The sequence below is a fragment of the Sitodiplosis mosellana genome, unplaced genomic scaffold (assembly GCF_009176505.1).
Source record: "Sitodiplosis mosellana isolate CC-2019 unplaced genomic scaffold, AAFC_SMos_1.0 Smas_scaffold_6191, whole genome shotgun sequence".
NCBI lineage: Eukaryota > Metazoa > Arthropoda > Insecta > Diptera > Cecidomyiidae > Sitodiplosis > Sitodiplosis mosellana.
Window position 1 is genome coordinate 1,589,190 of NW_022601432.1, and position 24,613 is coordinate 1,613,802.

General features: G+C 34.7%; 2 protein-coding genes across 6 annotated transcripts in view; both read left to right on the forward strand.

Annotated features, from left to right (window-relative positions):
• LOC129576687 (cytochrome c oxidase assembly factor 5) overlaps window positions 1-24,613 on the forward strand; it is a 152,660-nt gene that overhangs the window by 19,810 nt on the left and 108,237 nt on the right. The gene's annotated exons all lie outside the window — the stretch shown is intronic.
• On the forward strand, window positions 250-24,594 carry LOC129576680 (sodium-dependent neutral amino acid transporter B(0)AT3). 5 transcript variants are annotated; one of them, XR_008688913.1, is made up of 12 exons: window positions 250-842; window positions 10,169-10,623; window positions 13,744-13,976; window positions 15,016-15,237; window positions 15,410-15,762; window positions 15,868-16,229; window positions 16,323-16,482; window positions 16,589-16,751; window positions 16,912-17,112; window positions 17,371-17,439; window positions 18,064-18,710; window positions 19,278-19,498. XR_008688913.1 is itself a non-coding variant. In XM_055462100.1 (11 exons), the coding sequence occupies exons 2-11, from the start codon at window positions 10,329-10,331 to the stop codon at window positions 19,410-19,412; spliced, it is 2,193 nt and encodes a 730-aa protein (XP_055318075.1). In that variant the 5' UTR covers window positions 250-842; window positions 10,169-10,328; the 3' UTR covers window positions 19,413-24,594. The 5 variants fall into 5 exon arrangements, 2 of the variants coding, with proteins under 2 accessions (XP_055318075.1, XP_055318076.1); XR_008688914.1 differs by having other exon boundaries at window positions 18,085-18,710; XR_008688915.1 differs by having other exon boundaries at window positions 18,064-18,775; window positions 19,278-19,369.

Sequence of the window (24,613 nt, forward strand, 5' to 3'; positions counted from 1 at the left end):
ACCTCTCTTTCATACCAAATGCGCAATAACCGTTCATTGGCATCATTTCGTCTTTGTTACACCACCACATATCATATTTTTCACTCGATTCCATCTATATACATACATTTATGTACATCTAAACCATATATGGTGCGCCATCGTGCTTCCATATCTTTTCTCTATATACATACAATCGCATACGAATACACATCTCAATTCGCATAGCCAGCACATTTCTATAGCTTCAAACATGTTCGTGAAATTTAAGTTGAGTCAGTCCCTTACAAAAAGCTATTGTTTTCGGTCGTTTTTATTATATAATTCTCCGCGCCACCAAATTAAAATACAGAATATCAATCTAACAGCAACAACAGCAAACAAACAAACCGAAACAAAAAACCAACAACTAACATAAACTAATTGTGTGACAGACATCGAAAGTGTTTATTAAAAAGGAAAAAAAAGTATTTAAAAAAGTAAAAAAAAAAAAAAAAGTTGACAGTGTAAGTGTGCGTGATTTGATGTGAATTTTTCATAAAATTGTTGCCCCTCTCGCAGAAAAGAACCACGGCAGGAATGTCTTGGCATTACAATTCAAGATTTAATAAATAATCATCACGTTTTTTTTTTGTTAAAACAAACAAACCGAATACGACTCGACTCCAAACGGTTCACATTTCTGTTTGGAACAAAATCGATTGCACGGCTGTTTAACCAAAAAAGAGAAACAGCAAGAAAAATTCACCGAGAAAGATAGAGGGCATACAAGTTTTCACCGGAGATATATAAATACATAAAAACGCGTTATACATCCAACTTTCGTCTGCGAAAAATCAAAACAAATCGATAATATATTATAAGTGAGTATTCATTCAGTTATTCGTAGCAAATTTTGTGTGTAAGTGCGTGTGTGTGTGTATGCGATAGAGCAGTCAATAAATCGGGAACGAATACAAAAATTCGATCGAAATATCGTGGATATCCTCAATATAATATCGAATTTGCAGGTCATTCAGGCAAAAAAGCTTTGATTAAGTGTAATTCTCTCCCTCTCTGTGTGTATGTGTGTGTGTGTGTGTGTGTGCATATGATAAGCATCTCCCCATAAAAAGTGCTGTCTCGTTAATGCAATCTAAGTTGGGGTTTCTCATTGACCGAGCCGAAGAATATTGCGAATGGAAGGCGCTCATGATCCGTCAAATAAAATACATAACTCTGATATATTTTGTTTTGAATCGGAATGAATGTGTGTACCATCAAATTGTATATCATTCGTTGTTTCGCTTCTGATTTTTCTATTCGTATTCCTAAACACAACGCAATCACGACAATTTTATGGCGCGTTTCGAACAAAGGGCAACACAAACACCGACTCGCTGCAAATACTGATGAATGAATCGGCATGCAAGTTTAAATAAGTTTAACCTCCAGCCCTCACAATGTTCATTAATCATTATTACGAGATTTGGTATCTTCGCCTCAAAATAAATCGTCAGTGTGTTCGGTGAATTATTGAAAGTGCACATGATTCGAATGAGTTAGTCAGTTGATGGGGTTGCGTTAAAAGCTTCGATATTGTTTACATCCATCTGCTTTGCTGTGCATAATAATCACAACTGGATTAACTGGAACTGTGTTCATTGCTGCTGTTTGTTCCCTTATTGACTTGATTGCAATTATGTTTTCCAATCAGTATTTGAATCTTCAGCTGCTTTCTTCCCGCACCCCACCCCCCCACCATTGTAATATGATGATGTGCGAGCGGTGTAAGCGTACATGCCTTTCCTGTGCACCTATCCCATGTATCTGACTATACACGTTCACAGCAATAGTGTTAGACAGCAGCAGCAGCATCAGCGGCAGGAGTAGCAGAAGAAGACTTCAACTAAGAGTATGGGCCGATTGGTCCGTTACAGAAAGGCACAACTATCGAATCCCGAAAATTCGTGTATTTTTCGTTGCGTCTTTGAACAAATCTTGTGGTGGAAATTTTCCATCCATTTTTCCGTGCTTCATGTGTGGGCCGTGCGTTGTGAACAGAGTGAGTCGTGAGAGCGAACGAAATAGATATGTCGAGTCGGTTGATGTTGTGGTAGTTATATTGGTTTACACATTTATGACGTCGCAACGGATTTGACGTTGGGAGGTTTTTTGAAACTTCGGCAAAACGGAAATATTTATGCGAAATAAAATGGTTTTTCTGAAACGATCTAATCCAATTCGCTCCACCAAGATTCAAATCAACATCACATCGGAAACATTTGAAAATTGTAACAAAATGAAATTGTCACGACTTTCGTAAAATTCGAGTGTAAAGCAAAGCTAAATCGCGTGAGAGCTAAAAAATGAGATCGAAACTAAATCGAGACAATGAAAAATGAAAGTTGAGATTTTTCTATGTGTCATCTGCGTCTATCGAATTTTAAAATGTTCACGCTTCTAAGTGATAAATCAATTGAAGCTCGAAGAATGCCAGTTTTGGCAACGGACACTCTATGCGCATATATTGATATTCATCCACAAAAAACACACATCTTATTCAATATATTCGCCTTTCAACAACAACAACACGACTATCATCGCATTTCAGTCTCTCTCGCCCTCGAACTACATACATATGAATTTTTGTGTACACATCAAATTCAGTTCAGGCCATCGATTACTTTGCACAGAACGCAATAAATTATATAACGAAATTTCGTAGTGGTTTTTTTCACACCGTGAAAGAACTTACATTCTCGATAAAGGCACTTCACCTGACAGATATTCAATAAATTTGGAAGCTTTAACAAACATTACAAATAAATTGGACAATTTATCAATAATATTTTGCATATTGCACACATAAGACTGGAAAGTGAGAAAACAAATCATATGTGGATAATTATCACTAAGTAAACCGTGTGTATGGTCTCTCTCTCTCTCTCTCTCTCTCTCTCTTTCTTGCGATGATTTTTCCCCATATGCATGGCTTTGTTTTGTTATTTTGAGTTTTAATGTGTGTACCATTGAATCACATCATCACCATGCAGCTGATGTTTGCGTTCGTTCAGAGCTACTATACACTGAAAGTGATTCGTTGTAAAGTGCGATGCAAAATCACAATACAAATTCGTGAGAATATTTTCGTAGAATGTACGAATACATCGTATAATGGTTTTCACATGATGCAAAACCTTAGAATGGCTTCGTAAATAGTACAAATATTTATTTTGAGTGTATTATTGTCATTCATTTTCGTGATCTATCACAACCCATATCGATTTGAATCTTTATGGGTTGTGAGCGCGTTACAACGCCAAACCAAAGCACGAGGTTTTTAAAACCGCCTGAATGAAACCCATGTAAATAGCATTCATAATTGCACAATTAAAATCACATTAATCGATTACAATAAAGTGGATAAGCTTGTTTCAAGTGGCTTGGCACCATTTTCCTTTAATTTGTTTTTATTCTCGGAGAACGCGCAAGAATCAAGAGTCTATGAAATTTCCATTGGATTTTTTTCCCTTGTTTTATTTCTTTCTGTAACAAATAGTGAAAAAAGAGAAGGTGATTGAAAGAGGACGTGGGTGAGGGTGAGGATGAGCGTTGACTTTGAAACACGATTACAAATGATTGGGTCGTTGTCATAGCTGCGATAAATGAAGCATTTGGAGCCAGTTACCTTTGTGCCCACCTCACATACACAAACACAAACAGACGCACAGACACATAGAAAGGGAGAGAGAAAGACCATTCGCGCGCGCAAAACGTTATCATGTTTTTGATTTTCCACATTTTTGCTGCGAGCAAAGAATGCTGTGTGGCTCGGGTGCGGGTGACGTTGTTTGGCACAAGTTTCACTTCGTTTTTCGGAAGTCCATGTTCTTCGCTTTATTTTCATCGTTTGCCCACCCTCACTTGACATATAGCAATAATGGCCTTGGTCTCGATCTATTCTTTATCATTTTTTGTTCTGTGTCATTCTTTGATTTGGTCATAAATTAACCAATTTTCCGTTTGTTGATGGTTGTATTTTACAAGCCATGAAGAAAAGTCAAGGAAAGACTATCCGCGATATTTTGTTCATGCGAATGCTTTCGATTCATAAATTTTGAGGGCTAATGATTTCGCGAACGCGCTTCTTCAAAGCATTAAATTAATTGCGGCCATTAGAGATTCAATTATAAACGCATCCATTCTGGCCAATTTGGTTGGAAGGATGATACAAACGCAAAAGAACACAAAGACAGAGAAAAAGATTGAATGAAAAATTGATATCGAGTATATGATCAGAAGCACGTCCGACACATAACTTATTGGTATTGATTTGGTCAGTTAATGCCATGAAAATCCCTTTTTGATGGAATCATTTGGGAGCATTTTGCGTAGGCGTGTGATATTTTATCCACGATAAACACGTATCCAGCTTTTATGATATACTGAATTGTAAATGTCAGGCAGGTGGGAAATTGCTAGATAAACAATGAAACCCATTGATACACTCTTTCTCAGTCTCTCTCTCTCTCTCTCTCTCTCTCTCTCTCTTTCTCTCTCTCTCTCTCTCTCTCTCTCTCTCTCTCTCTTGCTCTCTCTCTCACACACACTCTCTTTGTTGATATGTGGTTTTTGTAATGGGCCGATACGGCGGAACCAGCCTATTCATAAATTGATTGAGTACGGGTTGCGATTTAATAAAATCGATAAACAAATGCATATTATGCCGCCTTCAGAGTGGGCGCTCATAAATATCAGAGCTCATTTTGGTTCAATGGAACCGAATATTTCGGTGTAATTTTCAATACCCCATCGTATATCGTGTTTGTGCACCGATTATACAATCGATTGACTCGAATTTTAAAATAAACCAAGCAAACACAATTGTTGTTCGTGGCCACTATGTCTGTCCTGTTCATTCATTCAAAATCGACGGCAAGTAACAACGGCGAAACAATGTACAAACAAAAAAATTGAACAAAAGTTTAATATCATCTACTACTTTGTCTCGCATTACAATCTAAATTTAGTTGAGCCATTTTTATTTTCATATGTTGAGGGTGGTGGTTGTGTTGTATATCTTTTTCGTCCCACAATGACTCGATTTTATGGTGGTCACAACACAATCCGAATAAGCCATCGATCTGTTTTTTTTTGTGTTCACACAAAAAAAGTATTTTCAGAAGGATAAAAGTAGAAAGAGAGTAGAAAAAAGTGCAAATTACATTTGGGCTAGCGCCACCTTGTATATGGTTGACATTGAAAAAAAAATACGTCGGTAACATATATAAAAATATCAACGCGCACTTTTCCACATTGTACAAGGAAAAAAAAAACAGCACCGCACGTACAAAGAGAGAAAACGGAAGAAATACATTCGCAATATAAACTATGAAATTTGTCATAAAATTTAAAAGGCCGCTTTAGTAGCGTTCATATGCCGCTTGGATCGCTACCATCGCCGCAAACAAATCCGTTATGAATTTGGCTTTTTTTTTTTAAATAAAAAAACATCTTCGAATAAGAAAAAGGTAAAATGAAATTGTAAATTCAATTTTTCAACACACAGTTTATAAAAAATATTTTATTTGCATCAATAAAACTTAGAAAAACAACAATTATTCTACTGCAAACGATTCCCATTTGAAAGTTGAAACTTCAAAACTAACAGCGACATCTAACGAAAATCCGTTACAACACCCATTCACCATATTAACAAGTGAAAAGTGTGTTGTTGTTTCAAATTTCAAGTGGGAATCGTTTGCAGTGAAATAATTGTAGTTTTCCTAAGTTTTGTTGGTGCAAATAAAACATTTTTTATAAACTGTGTGTTGAAAAATTGAATTTACAACTTTTTTCTACATTTTTTTTTATTATAAAATATTTTTGGATTATTTTGTTTTGAAAAAAGTCAGATTCATAACGGTTTCGTTTGAAGCGCTGAAAGCACTGAGAACTTTTTTCTTTGGTTCAATATCAACCGACTAAAACGATACCTAGCGGATATGCTAGCCCTTTAATTTTTATGATAAAGTTTGCAATGGTCTTTCTTCGAATTTCATATCGATTAGCACCATGCTACGAATACCGTTCGTTTCGTTGAATTTCGCTTACAATTTACTTTATGCATTTTCACTATCAACGCCATTTTTTTTACCGCGAACCGTGCACAACGTGTGGGGAATTCACTTCCATGCTAATTAATTAGGTTCGGGCCATATTATCTTATTAGACTGTTTTGGTACTACAACAACGTGTGAAACGAAAAACGTCCTAAAAAACCCAAAAATCGTCCTATAATTTATGAAAATCATCCTAAATATCAAAAAAATCGTCCTGACAAAATACAAAAATCGTCCTAAAAAACTACAAAAATCGACCTAAAAGACCCTAATTTCGTCCGAAAAATAGTACAAAAAAAAATCTTTAAAAAACCTAAAAATGTCCTCGAAAACCCAAAAAACATCCTAAAAAAAGATTGTGTTTGTTACAGTATATTTTACTGAGTTGTCTCATTGCCATTGAAATATATAATTAAACATACAATTACTCACAAAATTGTTCAATGTGTCCAAAACGCATATTTTCTATATCGCATGAGGCGGATATGGTGATATTATCGTGTGATACTTGCTTACGTGCGTCTCATATTCATCATATTTCGTCAAAAAAGAAACATTCGGCTACATCTATTCGTAATGCTCAATTTTATGTTACAAAATATCGCTGATTACATTTGATGCTGTCGTTTTTACAATCTAAGGAATTCCCGTTCATTTCGTCTATTCCACAGTTCTCTGTTGAGTCACGCTTTAATCATTTCTTTCTTCAATTCTACAGCATCAAAATAAGAAACATTTTTGTTAGTTTTATCAGAAAATGATTTCAACAAGGTCTTTTAGGTCGATTTTGTTATTTTGTCAGGACGATTTTTGTGATATTTAGGATGATTTTCGTAATTTATAGGACGATTTTTGGGTTTTTTAGGACGTTCTTCGTTTCACCCCTGCAACAACAACCATACCAAAACATGTGCACCCTGGACAATAGCATGCCACCGACAGATTTTTAATAGACATTTATTAACTTTTTCGTTTCATATCAGTAATTTCATTTTCGTTTTGTTTCCAATTTGTGTGCGTCGTCGAGCCGCCGTCGACATAAAAGCGATCACTATTTTTGTTCGTACATCGTCCAAGCACATCTAAATTGAACATGGTTGATTGTTAATTGACGGTTAAAAATATGAAACACACTCTATACATATTTACTATATTATGTATATGTGGTTTATCATCGTTTCGATCTATACGGAAAATAAACAGGGAATTTGATTTGTTTACCTTAATGGAATTGCACCGCGTGTCTTTCCCTTGCGATTTTTTCTTCTCCTTCTTCGGCTTTGTGTGTTCGTTTCGTTTCTCCCCCTTCTGCAATTCCTAATTTCCATTTCCATTCGCCTCTCTATTAACGTAACAATGAACCAAACACAGGAACACATGGTGTCTGGTTACGGTGTGTGCATTAAATGAAAGTGATTTTTGCAACAACAAAAAAAATAACATGAACACAGATTTTGAGCGTGTTGTATGCGAAACGTTCCCCTTTTCGCCGATATCACTTCTCTTTCTTTCCTCCATTTCTCTCTCTCTCTCTCTCTCGTTCACCCATCAATTTCGCGCGCGAGCGATATTTACGCCATTCTCAATGTCGGCCTCGTCGTCTGTTCACCTAGTCTTGCGCGCGTACACATTGAAATGTTCCTTCTTTTCTGCACGTGCATTTTTCACCTCATGTCCAGCAAGCAAGCAAAAAAAAACAGCAGCCAAGCGAACTGAGAGAAGTGCAGTGTATTGGTATTGACTCACCGTGTTCGAATCCCCGTGTGTTTCGCGCGATATTTTCAGTCGATATGCTGGCGTTAGTGAATTGAACGTCCGTTAGCAAACCAATTTAGATTAGCAACTGGCATGTGTTCCGGTGGTGTGAGCTAGTGTGACAACTATTTATGCTACATTCTCATTTACCAACGACAGTTCATTTAGTGTCAGTTTGAAAATACAAAAGCCATTTACGTGTGCAATGTGAAAGGAGGCGAAGAAGCAGTAACAGAAGTGAAACGTAGAAGATAATCACAAAATCATTCAGTCGTCATCTTTAATTCGTTCATTTTAAATTCAAATGTATGAGCGCAGTGAGATTTCCGACAAATCCTTGATAATCACAGCGTTAACACGTACGTGTGTGTGTGTGTACGCGCGACACACAGATATTTTACGATGTTTAACTTGAATCTTTTTCTCCATAAACACGACACGTCAATCGGTTTAACGACGCACTTTTTTTTGGTGCTCGCAAACACACACACATACACACATATATGTTTATGCTGATGCTGATGCTGTTGCTGCTGTCACAAATGAAACCAAAAAATATGACAAATTGTTTATTGCGTTTTACTTTTCTTCGGCATCATTCAATGTAAACGTGTCTTTCTTCGCTATGAAAGTGATGCGACAGTTGTTGTCGCATTTTAATCAATGAAACGAAAAATTCCCCCTAAATTTTACGCCATTAGATCAAAACCTTTCGTTCCGTAATATTAACCTTCATCTTTTGCTCCCTTGTTCGATTGGCAAACAAAGCAGTAATTGATTTCGGTCCATTCAAAAAAACCATTACGAGAAAGAAACTCACACTTTGTCTCTCACATTTTCGATACTAAATTTTGTTCACAATCAATTATTTGTTGAATAAAGACACGGTATATTTGTTATTCGAAGATTTTTTTTTTATTGCAAAACGAATATCGAACCGTTAAAGGTCAAGGTTTAAAAGATGAGCGTGATAGCGTGGTTTTAAAATAAAACATTTCAGTCTATTACATATCGCTCAGGAATTTCCGACGAGATGAATTTCACCGCAAAACACTGCTCCATCAATTTCCGATAGCAAAAACAATAACATGAAAAGATAAACACATGCGAACACAACATTCGTTCAATTTCAAGTGTCATCGCTTTTGCTTATTAGCATTTAATAAATAAATTTTCCATGAAATCTTGCAATCAGATGCAACATTTTGTATTCATATTGACAGATTGAGTGTGTGGAGTGAGTGAGTTGGAGGTACATATATATTCCAAATGCCATTCCATTAGTTTTCGTTTCACTTTTCTTTCGGACATTTGAATTCTCGCATATCGAAGATTCAGAGTCGCTTCATCATAAGTGTATGTGTGTTTGCCAGTTACATCAAGTGAATATTAATTAATTTACACATTGAAGTGAATGCGAATTTCATTATGTGGCTCATTGCCCAATGCGCGACATAATATACTTTGATGATGGATCGAGGAGGAAATCAATCCTAATTAACAAGTAATTTGTTGAACAAAAAGTAATTTTTCGACCACAAGTTACTTAAAAAATGATCGAAAATTACTTTTCCCAAAAATTGCCTTCCAATAAAATATTTGTCTTGATAAAAAATGTCATTTGTAATTTTTTGTAAGAAAAAAGTAATTTTTTGAGTGATTTTCCCCTCGTGATGGATGGTGATTGGAACCAATCGTGTTAACCATTACTTTCAATACAACGAGATCAATTCCGTTTGGTTACTGTTACTTTAATTTGCTGATTAGCTTTCATTATGGTTCATCGTGATTTGAATACGCCGATAAAAATCGATACAAAAATTATGGATGAAAAAGGGATCGAAATTGTATACAAATTTTTCGGCTTTGGTATAGTAGAAGAATCATCATCAGAAAAGAATAAAACCAAATGCTATGATATAAGATGACAACAATTCAAGCAAAAACCGAATACGTGCACAGAATTTGCCTTCGGTTTTGTGTTCACGGTGTAAGAATGCGATGTATGTGTGTGTAAACTGGATGAAGGGAATTTCATTGAACGAAACACGATGAAGGATAAAGTGATGGTAGCCAAAAACTTGGGCTTAATTTATGGTTTTCCATAATTGTTCATGAATTGAAACTCGTTGTATGTGCTGCGTGTGTGTATGTGTGAAAAACCGAAACTATGTGTGTACTTTTATGAATAAATTGGCGTTTATTTATAAGCAAATCGTCATTTTCATGGATAGTTCGTTTTGGATTTGCTAAAAACTTTTTTTTGCTGAACTTTACTTAATGAATCTGAACTAATTGAATACGTTTTTTTTTTCTATCCCCGTCTGTAGCCTGAGAAACCGAATCGGATCATCTTTCCAGCCATTTTGTTGTTGTTTTTCTTCAATTGTTGTTGTTGTTTCGTTTCGACGGTAAAACTGGGAGACAAAAACATCGATCCGACATTCGGACCGCAATTGATACATTTTCGTTGTTCCATTGGGCAAAAGTATGACGGCAAAATTGGAATCGATAAATGGCCCACGGAATGGTCATGAAATGGCACCGCTAAATACACGTGCACGTGGCGATGGTACACACGGTGTTACAATCGTTTTATCAGCATCACAACGGAATTCAATTGCGTCAAATAATGGTTCGGCATGCGGACGAAATGGTGGCGGTGGTGACGATGATCGGGCTGCATGGTCTGGAAAAATGCAATTTTTCCTCAGTATCATTGGTTATTCGGTTGGCCTAGGGAATATTTGGCGATTTCCGTACCTGTGTCAACAAAACGGCGGCGGTAAGTTTGAATTCTTTTCTTTTCATCAAATTGAATTTCAGACCCAGCTAGGAAAAGAAAAAAAAATGGAACAAACGAACGAGACGACAGCATGCGGCAAGCATCTCTATCGTAACTGACACACTAACAACATTAACGTTCGTTCGAATTCGAAGGGGAAACAGAGGAAATTGATTTAAATGTCGGAAAAATCGGCACACATTCCATGGCTGTGAAACGTCGATAACCTTGCTCCTAATGAGGACAAATTGTTCTGATTTTGAGGGAAACATTTTTCGATTTTTCCCGGAGAACAATCAAATTCCATCAACGTAAAACAAACGTTTTATTTTTCTCTTCCAACAAGAGCATGTCAAAAAGCTACAAACTCACTCACTAACAGACAGCATTTCATTTTCATGCATAACATTGCGTGTTATTCCAGTAAAAATAAAAGCATGTACATTCTTTTCATTTAATCCTTTATTTGTACGGTCAAAAAAAAAACGAGCAATATAAATGAAAATAATTGAAGAAAGTGAACAACAATAACAATCGGTACGTTGTCATGGCATTCACCACAATTAAATCATATCGCTCAAACGATGTGAATCCATAGGGGAAAAAAATCGCGTACAAACATTAAAAGAGATGATTATGGTTGGCTGCTGACCTTAAACAATATTTGCAGACCTTTAACAGCATTTAGCGATGCATTTAAAAACAGAAAATACGAGAAAAATTCCATACTCATTACTCTTTTAAATCGCAAAAAAAGAACTACGCTTGCAAATAGAACGTCTCCTTGATACTGCAAATGCAAAATCTGTTTTCTGTTCGCTCGGTTTTTGCTTCTTCGTTCATGCAAAACATATTTCAATCATTTTGCTATCCATTATCTATTTCAATGCGTGTGCAATGTTTTCGCAATTATAATGCAATTGAGGCCATTCGCAACGTTTTTGACATTGAACGGGGCAAAGAGCATATTTTCATATTTGCATACATTTCAAGATCATTTTTCAATCGAAATGTGAAAAAAATGATTTTTCGATGCGAATTTAAATTGGCTACTTATCAAGAAATGACGATGAAAAAGAAAAGTGCCCCCCAAAAAAAGCGTTGATGGTTGTTCAACAATTACAATTTAATTTTCGTAAATATACAAAAAGGATGAAGAAGAAAAGAAATAAAAAAAACGCCAAATAATTTGAAAGAATCATTATATTTTGGGTGCTCTTTGGCAAGCTACTTGAAATTATCGCAATTTGTTATTTATCCATTTCGCATTGGTTTAGTGGGCACATCATCGTTTTCATGTTCAATGTCAAGTTCAACTTATCCTCCCACTTCGAATGAAATGGTCTATAAAGGAAAAGGCAAGAGTGAGATGGAGAGAAAGAGAGAGCAAGAGAGAAAGAGAGAGAGAGAGAGAGTGAATAAAAGAAATGGTTGCATAAACAGGTAAAAAGAAGAAGCATAAGCTATCATTATGAGTATTTGCGGATGGAATAAAAAAAAATAAACGTTATTCATTGATCATAAACAAAATGAGATTGCCTGAATGTTACAGCATACGCAGTGCTGACATATAAATGTGTTCCAACACGGATGGCAGACAAATTGCGTTTTCCCAGCAAAATATCAATGTTTTCCTCGTCTTCTTCTTCTTCTTCTTCTTCTTCTGCGCATTAAATTTCTAACATCGTAGGTATCGTCCGAAATTGACCTGTCTGCGCCATGTAATACTCTAAGTCGATTTCGTCTAACGAGATGAATTTACTCCTTTTTTCCACTTTACGATTGAAACAGCTTCGTTCTCTCTTCATATCCTGTGGTTCGGTCGCTTGCTTGCTCTATTTCGGATCTCTCGTTACTTTATGGTGAATTAATGTGCTTGCATGTGCTAGCAAATGAAATCCAGTATTCTGGTCAAGCTGACTACTTAAATTAACAAAGATAAATGTGAAAAGTTCAAGAGCATGTCTGTTGATGTTGAATTGAGCTCTCTCTCTCTCTCTCTCTCTCTCTCTCTCTATCTGTATTTGATCTTGTTCAATTCGATTGAACATTATGTGGTATCGTCATCAATTCGTGTGTATGTTTTACCTGCATTCGGTTCTGTTCCGTTGATTACTTTATCCAAAGTTTTGGGACACGCCGAATTGAAGACGAATTACGATTTATGAGTAAATAATATTGAGTTTCTCGCCCCCTCGTCCCATTCAATCCAAAAATGTTTACACCGAATCGTTCAAATATTTACACATAACTCATTTACAGCTCTTCGGCCTGTCATTAAAGCGGTTAAGCGGAACACTGGTTCGCAACATAAAATCGTTAAATATGAAAATGTTGCTGTGCCATGCTTCATCATCCATGGTTTCGTTTGGAAAGACACCGAAGAGTGAAATGTTCGAAATGAAACATCACAAAATTATAATCGATGACACTTTGTATTTATAGCTCCAATTAATCAACCAAAATGAAATGATCAATGTGAATAGTTTTTCGGCCAAATCGCTTTAATTGGTCGCGAATGTAGCAGTGAGTGTTTTTGTTTATTTTGCTGTTTAATGTTATGTCTTCCGCGAAGAAACATGGATAAAACGGGTACGGTTCGAAAAATAAAAGTCTCTTTTTATGTGTGAATAGTAGTCCATGTAGCTTTTATCGTTCTGATTGTTATTCGGCAATGGGGCGGAGACAATGTACAGAAATGTGAACAATATTGAGTCTATTATTAAATCATATTATCATTATCTTGAGGCTTCATTGTCTTTTGGCATTCTCTATTTCATTCTCTTTCTCTCTTGCTCTTACTTTGGCTCGTCAGTTGAGAACATTGAATCACACTCATTGTGCTCGAGTTCAATGTCGATTTCAAATGAAAATAGGATAAGCTCGAGTGATACGAAACGAGATTACTTGTTTGATCGCTGCATAAATGAAGCACGAACACAAAGAAATTAAAACGTTAAGCAAATGGATTTGTGTGTGTGTCCGTTGGCAAGAATCATACATAGAATGAGCATTTAGCGTGAGATTCTTGCACGTATAAATGGCTCTTTTCGCAACATCAATCGATTTTGACGGGCTTTTTCATTTTATTTTCTCTTCTTGCTCTGGTCTCAATTTCAGGTGCGTTTCTCATACCATTTTTCGTGATGTTAATATTGGAGGGAATACCATTGTTCTTGATTGAATTGGGCATCGGTCAGCGAATGCGATTAGGTTCGTTGGGCGTATGGAATACAATACATCCGTGGCTGGGTGGCATCGGGATATCGTCCTGCATCGTAACATTGTTTGTAACACTTTACTATAATGTTGTGATTACATGGTGCTTTTTCTACTTGCTCAATAGTTTTCGGGTAACGTATAATTTTTCGTTTGCTTTTTTTAAAAAAAAATACTGGAGTCTCTCTTTTAACCGCTTTTAATCCACATCCACAGTGTTTTACACACAAATAAAATATAAAAATCATTCACAAAAAGACAATTAAGAAAATTTTCTGCTTCCTCACTTGTTCCTTTCCCAGAAGAAAAACAACCGATGGGTTGCTATTTTTGTTCTTGCAGACAAAAAAAAAACAGAAAGGATGCTTATTTTTGAACCCATGTAGGTTTTTCTCTCATTTTATTTTCAGTCAAACAACGTCCATTTTTTTCTCTTTGTTGATATAAACATGTCCAGAATTCCATAGCGAATTGTTTTGATGTCTTGAGTGTTTTTCACTGTGTTTTTCAAATTTTCCATTGTTCCTTCAGTTTCGCTTTCCTATTTTTGTTGCGCTATTTCCAGCTTATTTTTCGATGAATGAAGGACGTAAGTAAAATTTTGACAGAATAATCGTGTCTTATTGTATGAAAATGAACTGAGACGATGTTGTTTTAAACGAAAAAAATGGATTATAAGTGGCTAAAGAGAAATTCAACACAACTTGTATGCTTTAACCCTCAACTGCATAAGCCCGCCTTTTGACTGGCATCATTTAAACGACTGTATAATGTGAATCGTATGTCGAATCACATTGCTTCAAGGGGAATTTTTATTTGTCAACGTTTTTTCTTCATTTTTTTCTTGGCGCTATTTGTTTATGTAGTACGATTGGTGAGTTATGAACAAAAATGTGCACGAAAACGAAAATTTGACAAAATAAATTATTTGATCACACGTTAGACAAATTTTTGACACTTTTAAACAATGGACTTGATCGTTTTTCGATTTATGTCATTCGCATTTCCTGACTAAACCATGAAGAATCTAGGATTATGAATATTTTTTTCGTTATCTAGTCCTGGGAAAAATTCATGCAGTTGAGGGTTAATTCTTGTTTACCTAAGTATAACAATCATTTGTTTTTTCTTACATTGTTTTTTTTTCTTTGTTGCGTCTTTTATTATCCTCAGATTGAATTGCCGTGGGCCCAATGCCCGAACAACTCAATAACACATACCGTTGAACCGGAATGTAAATCGCCCACGACATACTTCTGGTATCACACAACGCTTGACGCATCACCGTCAATGGACGAGAGTGGCGGACTCAAATGGTGGATTGTTCTGTGTTTGTTTGCCGCCTGGGCAATCGTCTTTCTCATTGTCATGAAAGGCATCCAAAGTTCGGGCAATGTAAGTAGTCAGGTAGACGCGCTTTTTTCCCCTTTTCTGTTTGCTATAAAAGGGAAAAAAAGGAATTTTGATTTGAAACTCAAAATCTAAATGTTTACATTGGACCATTCATTTCTGTTCTCACATTTTTTCTCTCTCTCTCTCTCTCTCTCTCTCTCCTTTCGTTCGGCAGATTGTGTGGTTTACATCATTGTTTCCATATATTGTGTTGACCATTTTCTTTATACGTGGCGTAACATTGAAAGGTGCCGGTGCTGGATTAGTGCACATGTATACGCCCAAACTGGAAAAATTGGCAAGTCCAATGGTTTGGCTGGATGCGGCAACCCAAGTATTTTATTCATTTGGTTTGGCATTTGGTTCGTTGATTGCGTTCGGAAGCTATAATACACCGAAAAATCACTGTGTTCGTGACGTTTTATTGGTTTCCTTTTGTAATGCATTTACTGCCATTTATGCGAGCGTTGTCATATTTTCGATATTAGGATTTAAGGCCACTATCGATTCAGAACGGTGTATGGACAAGTAAGTAGCCGATGGAATCGTTTTTATTCTTCTATCTTTGCCCTTTTCTTTGATTGCAATATCAACTTACAATTATCTCTCTTTTCCTTTCATTTCGGCACCTAGAAATCGATTAGCATTATTCGAGCATCATTTCATAAATGAAAAAAATGTGAGCGACACGATTTACAATCAACAATTGGATTTGGTATTGTCGCAAAATGCGAGCAAAGCGTATTTATGGGGAATATCGCCAAATTGCAGTTTAAAGCATCAACTAAGTGAAGCAGCCGAAGGTACTGGATTGGCGTTTATCGTATTCACACAGGCCATCGTATCGTTGCCGGGCGCACCATTCTGGGCTGTGCTATTCTTCACAATGTTACTGTCATTGGGTCTTGGCTCCCAAATTGGTCTTCTCGAGGGAATGCTTTGCACATTATTCGATATCGACATATTCAAACGTTTGCGCAAACAATACGTAACCGGTATGTAAAATCTAGACGATCGCAATTGAAATTTTAGAACAAAAAAAAATACTGTGTTTTTCATGTTAAATGTGTATTTTTGAATCCATGCAGCTACGGTTTGCCTGTTTTGCTTCATCGTCGGTCTAATATTCTGTACTGGTGCTGGTGAATATTGGTTGAAAATGTTTGATTCGTTTGCTGGTACAATCGGCTTAGTAGTAATTGCACTCATGGAAATGATCGCTGTGATTTACATTTATGGACACGAAAAGTATACACCAATATTCTTTTAAATCGTTTTTTCTCCCTCATTTTATCGTTGATCAAAGGCCATAAGACGTAAATTGGTTAATCGAAATTTGGTAATATTATTTCAGGTTTACCGAAGATATTTACCAAATGACTGGCTATCGTCCGGGTCGCTATTGGCAATATACATGGCGATACATTGGGCCAGTCATCATGGGTGTTATACTTATATCGTCAATTTGGTGCTTAGCAGTTAACAACCCCACATACAGTGCATACAAAGCAGAAGAAGTAAGTTGCGGGAAAAAAGAAAAGAAAAGAAAAGAAAAGAATACCTAGCATCCACCCATTTGTATTTTATAGTTTCAATTTTTGATTTAATTTACAATACTTTCAATGGGTTTTTTTTTCTTCTTATGATTCAAATTTTGTGATGTTATCAAATCCACAGTCGGCCACTGTATCGACCGAATACCCGGGATGGGTCATGGCCATTGGCCTCTCGATGATTGTAGCTGGAGTGCTGCCAATGCCAATTGTTTACTTGCTGCGACGCTTCCAAATACTAAAAGTCGACTTGGACATACACCAAGGCTCGATCCGAAGGAACGAAACGACCGCATCAACAAAACAAATGATGGACGATGACGACGTAAGTAGACCGCTTCTTATTTATTGTAAATTTTTGTTTTGTTTTGGTTTGAATTTTTGTATTTCGTCCATTTTTGTTTTAAATCGGTTTGTAATGCGTCTGTGTGTTATTTGTTGATTGTTACCAAATTTCACTGACTAACCCGACCATTTTTACCATGACAAAACAACAAACAACAACAACAAAAAATCGATTTTGTTTCTACTCATTTTTAAAACAAATTCTTGTGTTTGATGCACGCCAACAAATCGAAAACAGGTGATTAGTCCTGACTTACCGCCAACTGATTCACTAGCGGCAACACGGTTTACCATCGGGGACTTCGATGTAAGTGTCACTTCGGCTGTGGACTCTTGAATTTTCTCTTCTGTTTGACCGTCTCTCATCATTTCTCGTGTTTCATTTTATGATATCATTTTCATTAGCAGCATTCGTCCCCTTAACTTTTGTGTTCATCATTTCATCATGTTTCATCGGTGTTTTACTGTTTTCCGTTGATTTTTTATTCCCATCATTTTTGCGTTTGATCTCTCTATCAATTCAATTTACTGATCTTTGGTTTTGAAAAGAAGAAAAAAAAACTCCATCCAAACTCATTTACATCATTCTGTTCTGTTTTAGTTTGCTATTTCGTCATTCGTTCCTCTCTTTTGGAGCCTTCCTTGATTCCATTACATACGCATTTTGTTGCAGTCGGTGACCGGGAGATGTTGTGGTGCTCGGTCACCGTCACTGGTTAATGCGATTTATGTGAATCAAGCAATGGAATCCATTTGTTATATTTCCATTCCATTACTGAAAATCATGTGCTAATGTGGTTTCTATCTCATCTTCTTCTTTTATTTCCATGCATTTCTTCCTATGTTGTTCTGCATCATATCTTTGTCTGTGTAACAAAAAAAAAAAAACAAATTAAAACAAATGTTATTATAAAAACACATTGTGCTAAAGATCTAAATTTTTTCACTCCAGAAATAAAACATACCGAAATCAAAAAATCAAAACCCTACCCTCCCCTCAGAAACAAAACAAAAATGATACAAAAAAACAGTGCATAAACAACTGACACAAACAGTAATAAATTGACACACAAAACAGCAACAACTACAACCAGTAAATCAATAAATTCAAATATTACCAAGCCACACTTACATTGTTATTTGTGCTCTCACAATCAACGGCACCGATTTCGGCTATCGCTTCATCAATCAAATTCGTCCACACACACATACGCGCGCGCGCGCGCTGGTTCGACGGTATGTTTGTGCACATGTTTTATTTTCTCGGTTCATACACAAAACAAATGCCTGAGAGATGAAAAAAAATAGAGAATCAAACCCATCACCGTTCAACCTTGAATCAAACCCTTGAGCAAATGAGTAAACCGATCATCGCTAGCATGAATATGGATATGTGTGCAGAATGGTATTCGGCAAATTCCGAATCTCCAAACTCTCGTCGTCATGGTAACTAATCATCAAGACTTTAACCGCTTCGAAAACGAAACCATACGAAAACTATGGCAGCGAAAATCAAAAATTAACCCAGCAATTTTAATCGAGGATACGCCAAATAAAATGAACGCAAAATCAAAACCGGTAACTAATTTTGTTTCATATGCACGAAATCGCGCGGCGAATCACTGTCGTCTCATATATTCCGGGTATTAATTGCATGATTGTGCATTTTATTTTATTTTTTTCTTTTCTGTTCGTCTTAAAATTGTCGTCAATCTTTTTGATGCACACCAAATGACCTACGAATCAAAATCTGGTTGAGCAACAACAAAAAAATCAAGCAGATTAGTTTCTTCGGTTCTGTTTTTTTTTCTCGTAAACAATTAGTTTTCTGTTGCTTTAAGTTCAGACCACTTGAATAATATGATAAACGATGACTGACTCGACTTAATTTCACACATTCTTCAATTGGCACCATTCATTCGTTTTTAAGATTATCCAACACCTACCTCTAGTGCTAGGCAATGTTATAAAATTGCACACCAAAATATATAGCAAAGAGAAAAGAAAGAAACACTTTGATTTAATTTGCACCTTTCAATGTCGTATTATCTGTTTTATGTAGCAAAAGTCGATAAAACCAAAATTCACTTGAAATATTAATAATATTCTTCTTTGTTCTCTGTGTTTTATTTCAAAATCGTTTAGGATGACGAATTCAATGGTCGAGTGTCGACTCGCAGTGACTCAGACGATGATGATGATGATTTGCCGCCCATGATTGGCAAATTGAACATGATACGCAATCACTCGCCCTTGAAAGCTACCAAAAACTTGTACTAAACATACAAGCCGAAATTATACCATGGACATTTTCCAGCACTTTCATTGCACATTTGCAACAGGCACCAACCCATTCAAAAAGAAAATTAATACCACAAATTGAAGACAGAATTCAAAATAACTCAGCATTTAGCCGTATGTGATGGGCACGATGGAAAGAGAAAAATAAAACCTAGTGGAAAAACATTTGCCAATCGGAAATTTCCAGCGAATGGATGATGACTGCTTAACAAAATCCAACGCCTTTTTAACCAATTTTTTTTTTCAACAAATTGACTATCTTCAAAATTTATTATTGTTTATTGCTGAATTTATGCGGCCGCTTAACACAATCAATTGCCATTATGCCCCCAAATGCCGTTCAATTGCGTCCTGCAATACTCAATCACCAGCAGTATTTCATCATTTTATGCACCAAACAATGAGTGTTATTATTCTGTGTGTAAAGTTCATCCATTTGAAAGAAAGAAAAAAAAATTAATTAAGAGTTTAGTTAAAAACGAATTCAACAGAGAAATTAACCAAAAACAAATATTAAAATTATACAAAAATACACAAGCTCACATTGACAAGGAATAACAAACAGAACAAAAAAATTCAGAATATTATGAATTCAAATAAAAAAAAAATTATATGAATAACTTTAATTAAATGATAACAACATGTGAGAGAGAATATCTAGAATTTAAATTTAATTCATAAGTTAGATTAGTGAATGTTATTTGTGACAAAAAAAAAAACAACAACAACAACAACACATAATGAGAGCAAAAACCAAATGTTATTAATTTCCATGTTGATGGATTGTATTCATCGTTTAATTAGGATGAAGAAAAAAAAATAAGAAACGGCCAATCGAAACATCTAACAGAAACTGCGAGTTTTCTTATTTTGGCTTAATGTTGCAAATATTGAGCTAGTTTTGTTTTCATTTGATCCGATACACTATCAATTTCGAAGAATGTTCACATAATTTAACATCAATCACTGGCTGGAACATTCGCAAAAAATTGAACCAACCAATTGTTTCCCTTTTTCGTTTCTCAATTCGAAAGCACACATCCTTTATTTTTGGTTAAATAATTCAGTTGAATTAAAAATCCTATTTTATTAGCGTTGAAATTGAACAAAAAAAATTGGAAATTAAATCCAAAATTCAAAAGAAACATCAATTCAAATTCAACAAAACCAACCAAATCCCAAAGCCAACACACCATTTCATTTTACATTAGTTCAATGTTTAGATTCACAAAACCGGAACCGTAGAACTGTGTGAACGAGTGTGCATTTCAATGTTAGCCAACAAATAAATGATAATGACTATTGAATTGATTATTTTAAGCAAACAAAGAAAAGTATTATTTTAGGCGATAAGTGATGAGATTTAGACAAACCAAGATTTTAGTGCCAGAAACAAAACAAACTAACAAAAACAAATCTATTAAGATGAATAACGACAAATTAAGTTAAACAACACTAACGAATTGATTGTATAAAAAAAAATGATACAAATTTGGAGAATATTTTAAATCCGAATCCGGTCATTTTGTGACAACATCAACAAAACATATAAAAACAATAGTTGTCTACATTTTATGTAGTGCTGACAAAAAAAAAAGAAAAAACAAGCGAACATTTATTGATCAATCAACCCATATACAAAAACATGGAAGAAAAAAATAGCACATTAAATTAGACCGATCGATAGCGTATATTACGATTGTTGTACATTTGGATTTAAATACCAAAAAAAAAAAACCTATGCAACTGAACTTCGATGTTCACAGAATGTGGTAAAAAAAATATGAACAATTTAAGTAAATCGTTTAATTTAGATGAAATGCGCAAGCAAACAAAAAATTATTCAAGACTAGACAGAAAAACTGCTAAGCATCTCCACAAATTGCTGATGTGTTGTGTGCGTGAAATTCAGACGATTCAGACGATATAATGGTATTCAAGTGAATTCAATCACAGTTTTAAACTCAATTCAATCGTAGTTTCTACCCACTGATTTTACCTTCACTCTCGTGCCCAGCAGTCCAATTTCAACAATTACAGCAGCAGTCAGCAATGAGATGCCGATGCTCAAGTAGCAAGCAGCAAGCAGCGGTGCCATTTAATATTTTGTATTAGTGTTATTTGTTCAATGAAATAAAAAAATTAATTTTAAGCACAGGACAGCACAGGATATTTAAAAAAAAAATCAAATTCATCCACCAGACAAAAGAAAAACCATCACGCGAACAATTTGCAATTGTAGACCACATATATTGGCATTTCGATTTAAATAGAAATCCAACAATAGCATGGACTGAACATTAATTAACCGAAATCGATTTTAACACTTCTCTTCACATTTCTCGTGTTTTTTTTTTTCAACAGTTCAATTAATAACTTCAAGCAATCAATCGTATACATTCGCACTCAAACGTCAGACTCCTTTCGTTTGGGGCCAAACATTGAATATTCTTATTTTGATTACATGACAACACAAAAACAAGTATATAATGTATATTTAAACAGAGAGTTAATAGCCATTTGAAATGAGCCACATTTAGAAAAAATATTGCCACATCACCGCCAATATGTAAACGCGTTTCGTGCGAGAATTTTACATTTTTGTTTAATATATTATTATCATTCATGCACTGTGAATTTTCCGTTCAAACTCACCGAAAAATCAACTATGACGTTTTTACCGCACAAAGTTAATGTAGATGGTCGAGAGAGAGAGAGAGAGAAAACATATCCATTTTGATTTTCCCCGTGGTCATAAACGATACACGTCAATAACTTTTTTCATTGTTATGGCGTTATTTCGTGTTTTGACTAGAAACAGATTAGGATAAATATCTTGTGTCTTTCTCGTGAATTAAACTGCTGAATATTGACTTTGTGGGGGCAAATGTCATCTTCGATTTTTCCATGGGAAAATAGATCACAACAGACAAAACAATCACAAAGTGTTATAAGAATTTCGCCAATTTATTTAAACACTTATTCCCAATTCGATTGTACAAAACAGCGTCAGCAGCAGCAGTTCATTCCAAAACCGATGAATTTGAGACACACATATGAGAAATAAATAAAGCAACCAATTCACTAATTACTTAATTATTAAATATTATTGAAAATGATGTGATGCTAATATAATGTAATAGTAATGAGCGGTGCCCACTGAATACTAGTTCTATTGGTGACAACAAAAACCACAACAACAAATTTAGTATGAAATGCTGAATAATTATCTATTTATGGTAAATATAACCGAGAAAAAAAGAGATTTAAACAAATACACAAGTTTATGATTACAGACTTAAAAAAGAGAGCATTGTTCGTGTAACGAATTTAAAAAGTGATGGAAAAAACATCATTTTTGTATAAAGATTTTTGTCGATTAATTTGTTTGACGTTTTTTTTAAATCAGTCTCTCCATTTAAGAGTGGAATTCTTTTTTTTTTTTTTCATTAATTTGTTTTTATTCCTTTCTTTTTCTTTTTAATTTTGAATTTTTCTATTGCAACTGGGTTTTTTCGTCTCATTAATTCATTCATAATTTTTTTTCGTCAAATTAATTTTTATTGTCATTTGCTTTATTTCGTAGGCACAACCTCAACTGAAATAAACGGAGAGATAAAGTGTAAATATTCATAATAATAATTTAAAATGAACAATTAATTTTGTGTTTTCAATGGTTCAAATCCAACATCATCCGAGCAACAACCAACAATTTTGAATTCTTTAACGAAAAGAAAACTGAAACGAACAAAGACTAGAATTAAGGAAAATTGCAAAAAAAAAAAAATACCACACTATTTTCGGAAATAATGAACAAAAACAACACGATTCAGAGTGAATAGATAGAAAGAAAGCGAAAAAAAATGAGTATGGAACAGAAATCGAATCGTTGGAATTTAAGCTTTAACATTGTTTTCATGTGCGTATGTTCGGTTTATATTTTTGACGCGAGTTCCGGAAATGAAATGCACAATTAATGCCTTTTTCTTCAAAAAAAAAAAAATTACATTTCTCAGAATAATTGTTATCAATTTTTTTTATTGGCACTATTTCATTATCAATTTTCTACGTTTTTTTTTATCGTGATTACAATTTTTCTTCTTTTTTTCTTTATTCATCTTTGATTTAATCAAAGTTCTCAAAAGAAATAATCCGTTGGAGAATAATTTGTTTATTTTATTTCTTTTAAATTTCGGTCCGTTCTCTTTGATTTAGTGCATTTTATGGTTGATGTTAAATGATATAGGGTAATTAAGGTAACGAATGTATGAATGCATGCGAATCAATTGAGAATCAAATGATGAATAGAATCGTAGATTGCGATTAGAATGTTGCGATATGCAAGAAAACAGAGACTGTGTAAGTAAATGGCCGTACGAAATTGTATTTTTATACGACCGTATAAAACCAGGTGTTTTTAAGTGAATATTTGTGAAATTTTACAGACACACAAACAATAACCAATAACGAAATTCATTTTCATTTCGATTGCGCATTTTCCCTCGTTTCATGTGAAAACGAAGAGATAATAGCAAGAAATTCATATTCTGTTTGACCCGCAATTAAAAAAAAAAACAATTGGAAACCATTGATTTTAGTTCAAAAGATTATGATATTTCAGACTCGTCACCCGATTTGTGGTTGACGTAAAATTAAATAAAACAATGTATTCGAAATGTTTTGAGAGAGACTCTCTCAGAGAGTGTAGTAATTCCTCGGGAAAAAAAAACTAGATCGAATTGAGAGAGAGAGAGAGAGAGAGAGTCAATGAATTTTCTCGTTGGACAAATTCAAAAACTAGATTGTTGCTTATTGCTCCTGAACAACCAAATATAATTAATATGAATAAAGAAAGAACAAAAAAAATACTCGACATGCTCCAATCGATTGAAATATGATTTTAATTTTACAATTGCCAACCAGAACTGCTGTAGGACATTATTTTTATGAGATAAAAACAAAAATGAAACAAACATGTGAATTAAAGAGAATAAATACAATAACAAAAAAAAAATTTAACAAACAAAAATTAAACAACACTCAATGTTAAGGGCTAGAATGTAATGAGCAGACAATTAAGAAATTCTTAAGAAATTGTGTAGTTCATCAACATCCTATTTTGTATTAAATAATTTTTGTTTGAAAGAGAACCACAAACACAGTTGAAAATGCGTTTTATT

Bases quoted from the DNA above. Each gene is read 5' to 3' on its own strand.
- LOC129576680 (XM_055462100.1), top strand. From the start codon at position 10,329: ATGACGGCAAAATTGGAATCGATAAATGGCCCACGGAATGGTCATGAA. The intron at 15,238-15,409 runs GTAAGTAGTCAG...TTCGTTCGGCAG, and splicing joins GCATCCAAAGTTCGGGCAAT to ATTGTGTGGTTTACATCATT. The intron at 17,113-17,370 runs GTAAGTAGACCG...AATCGAAAACAG, and splicing joins AAATGATGGACGATGACGAC to GTGATTAGTCCTGACTTACC.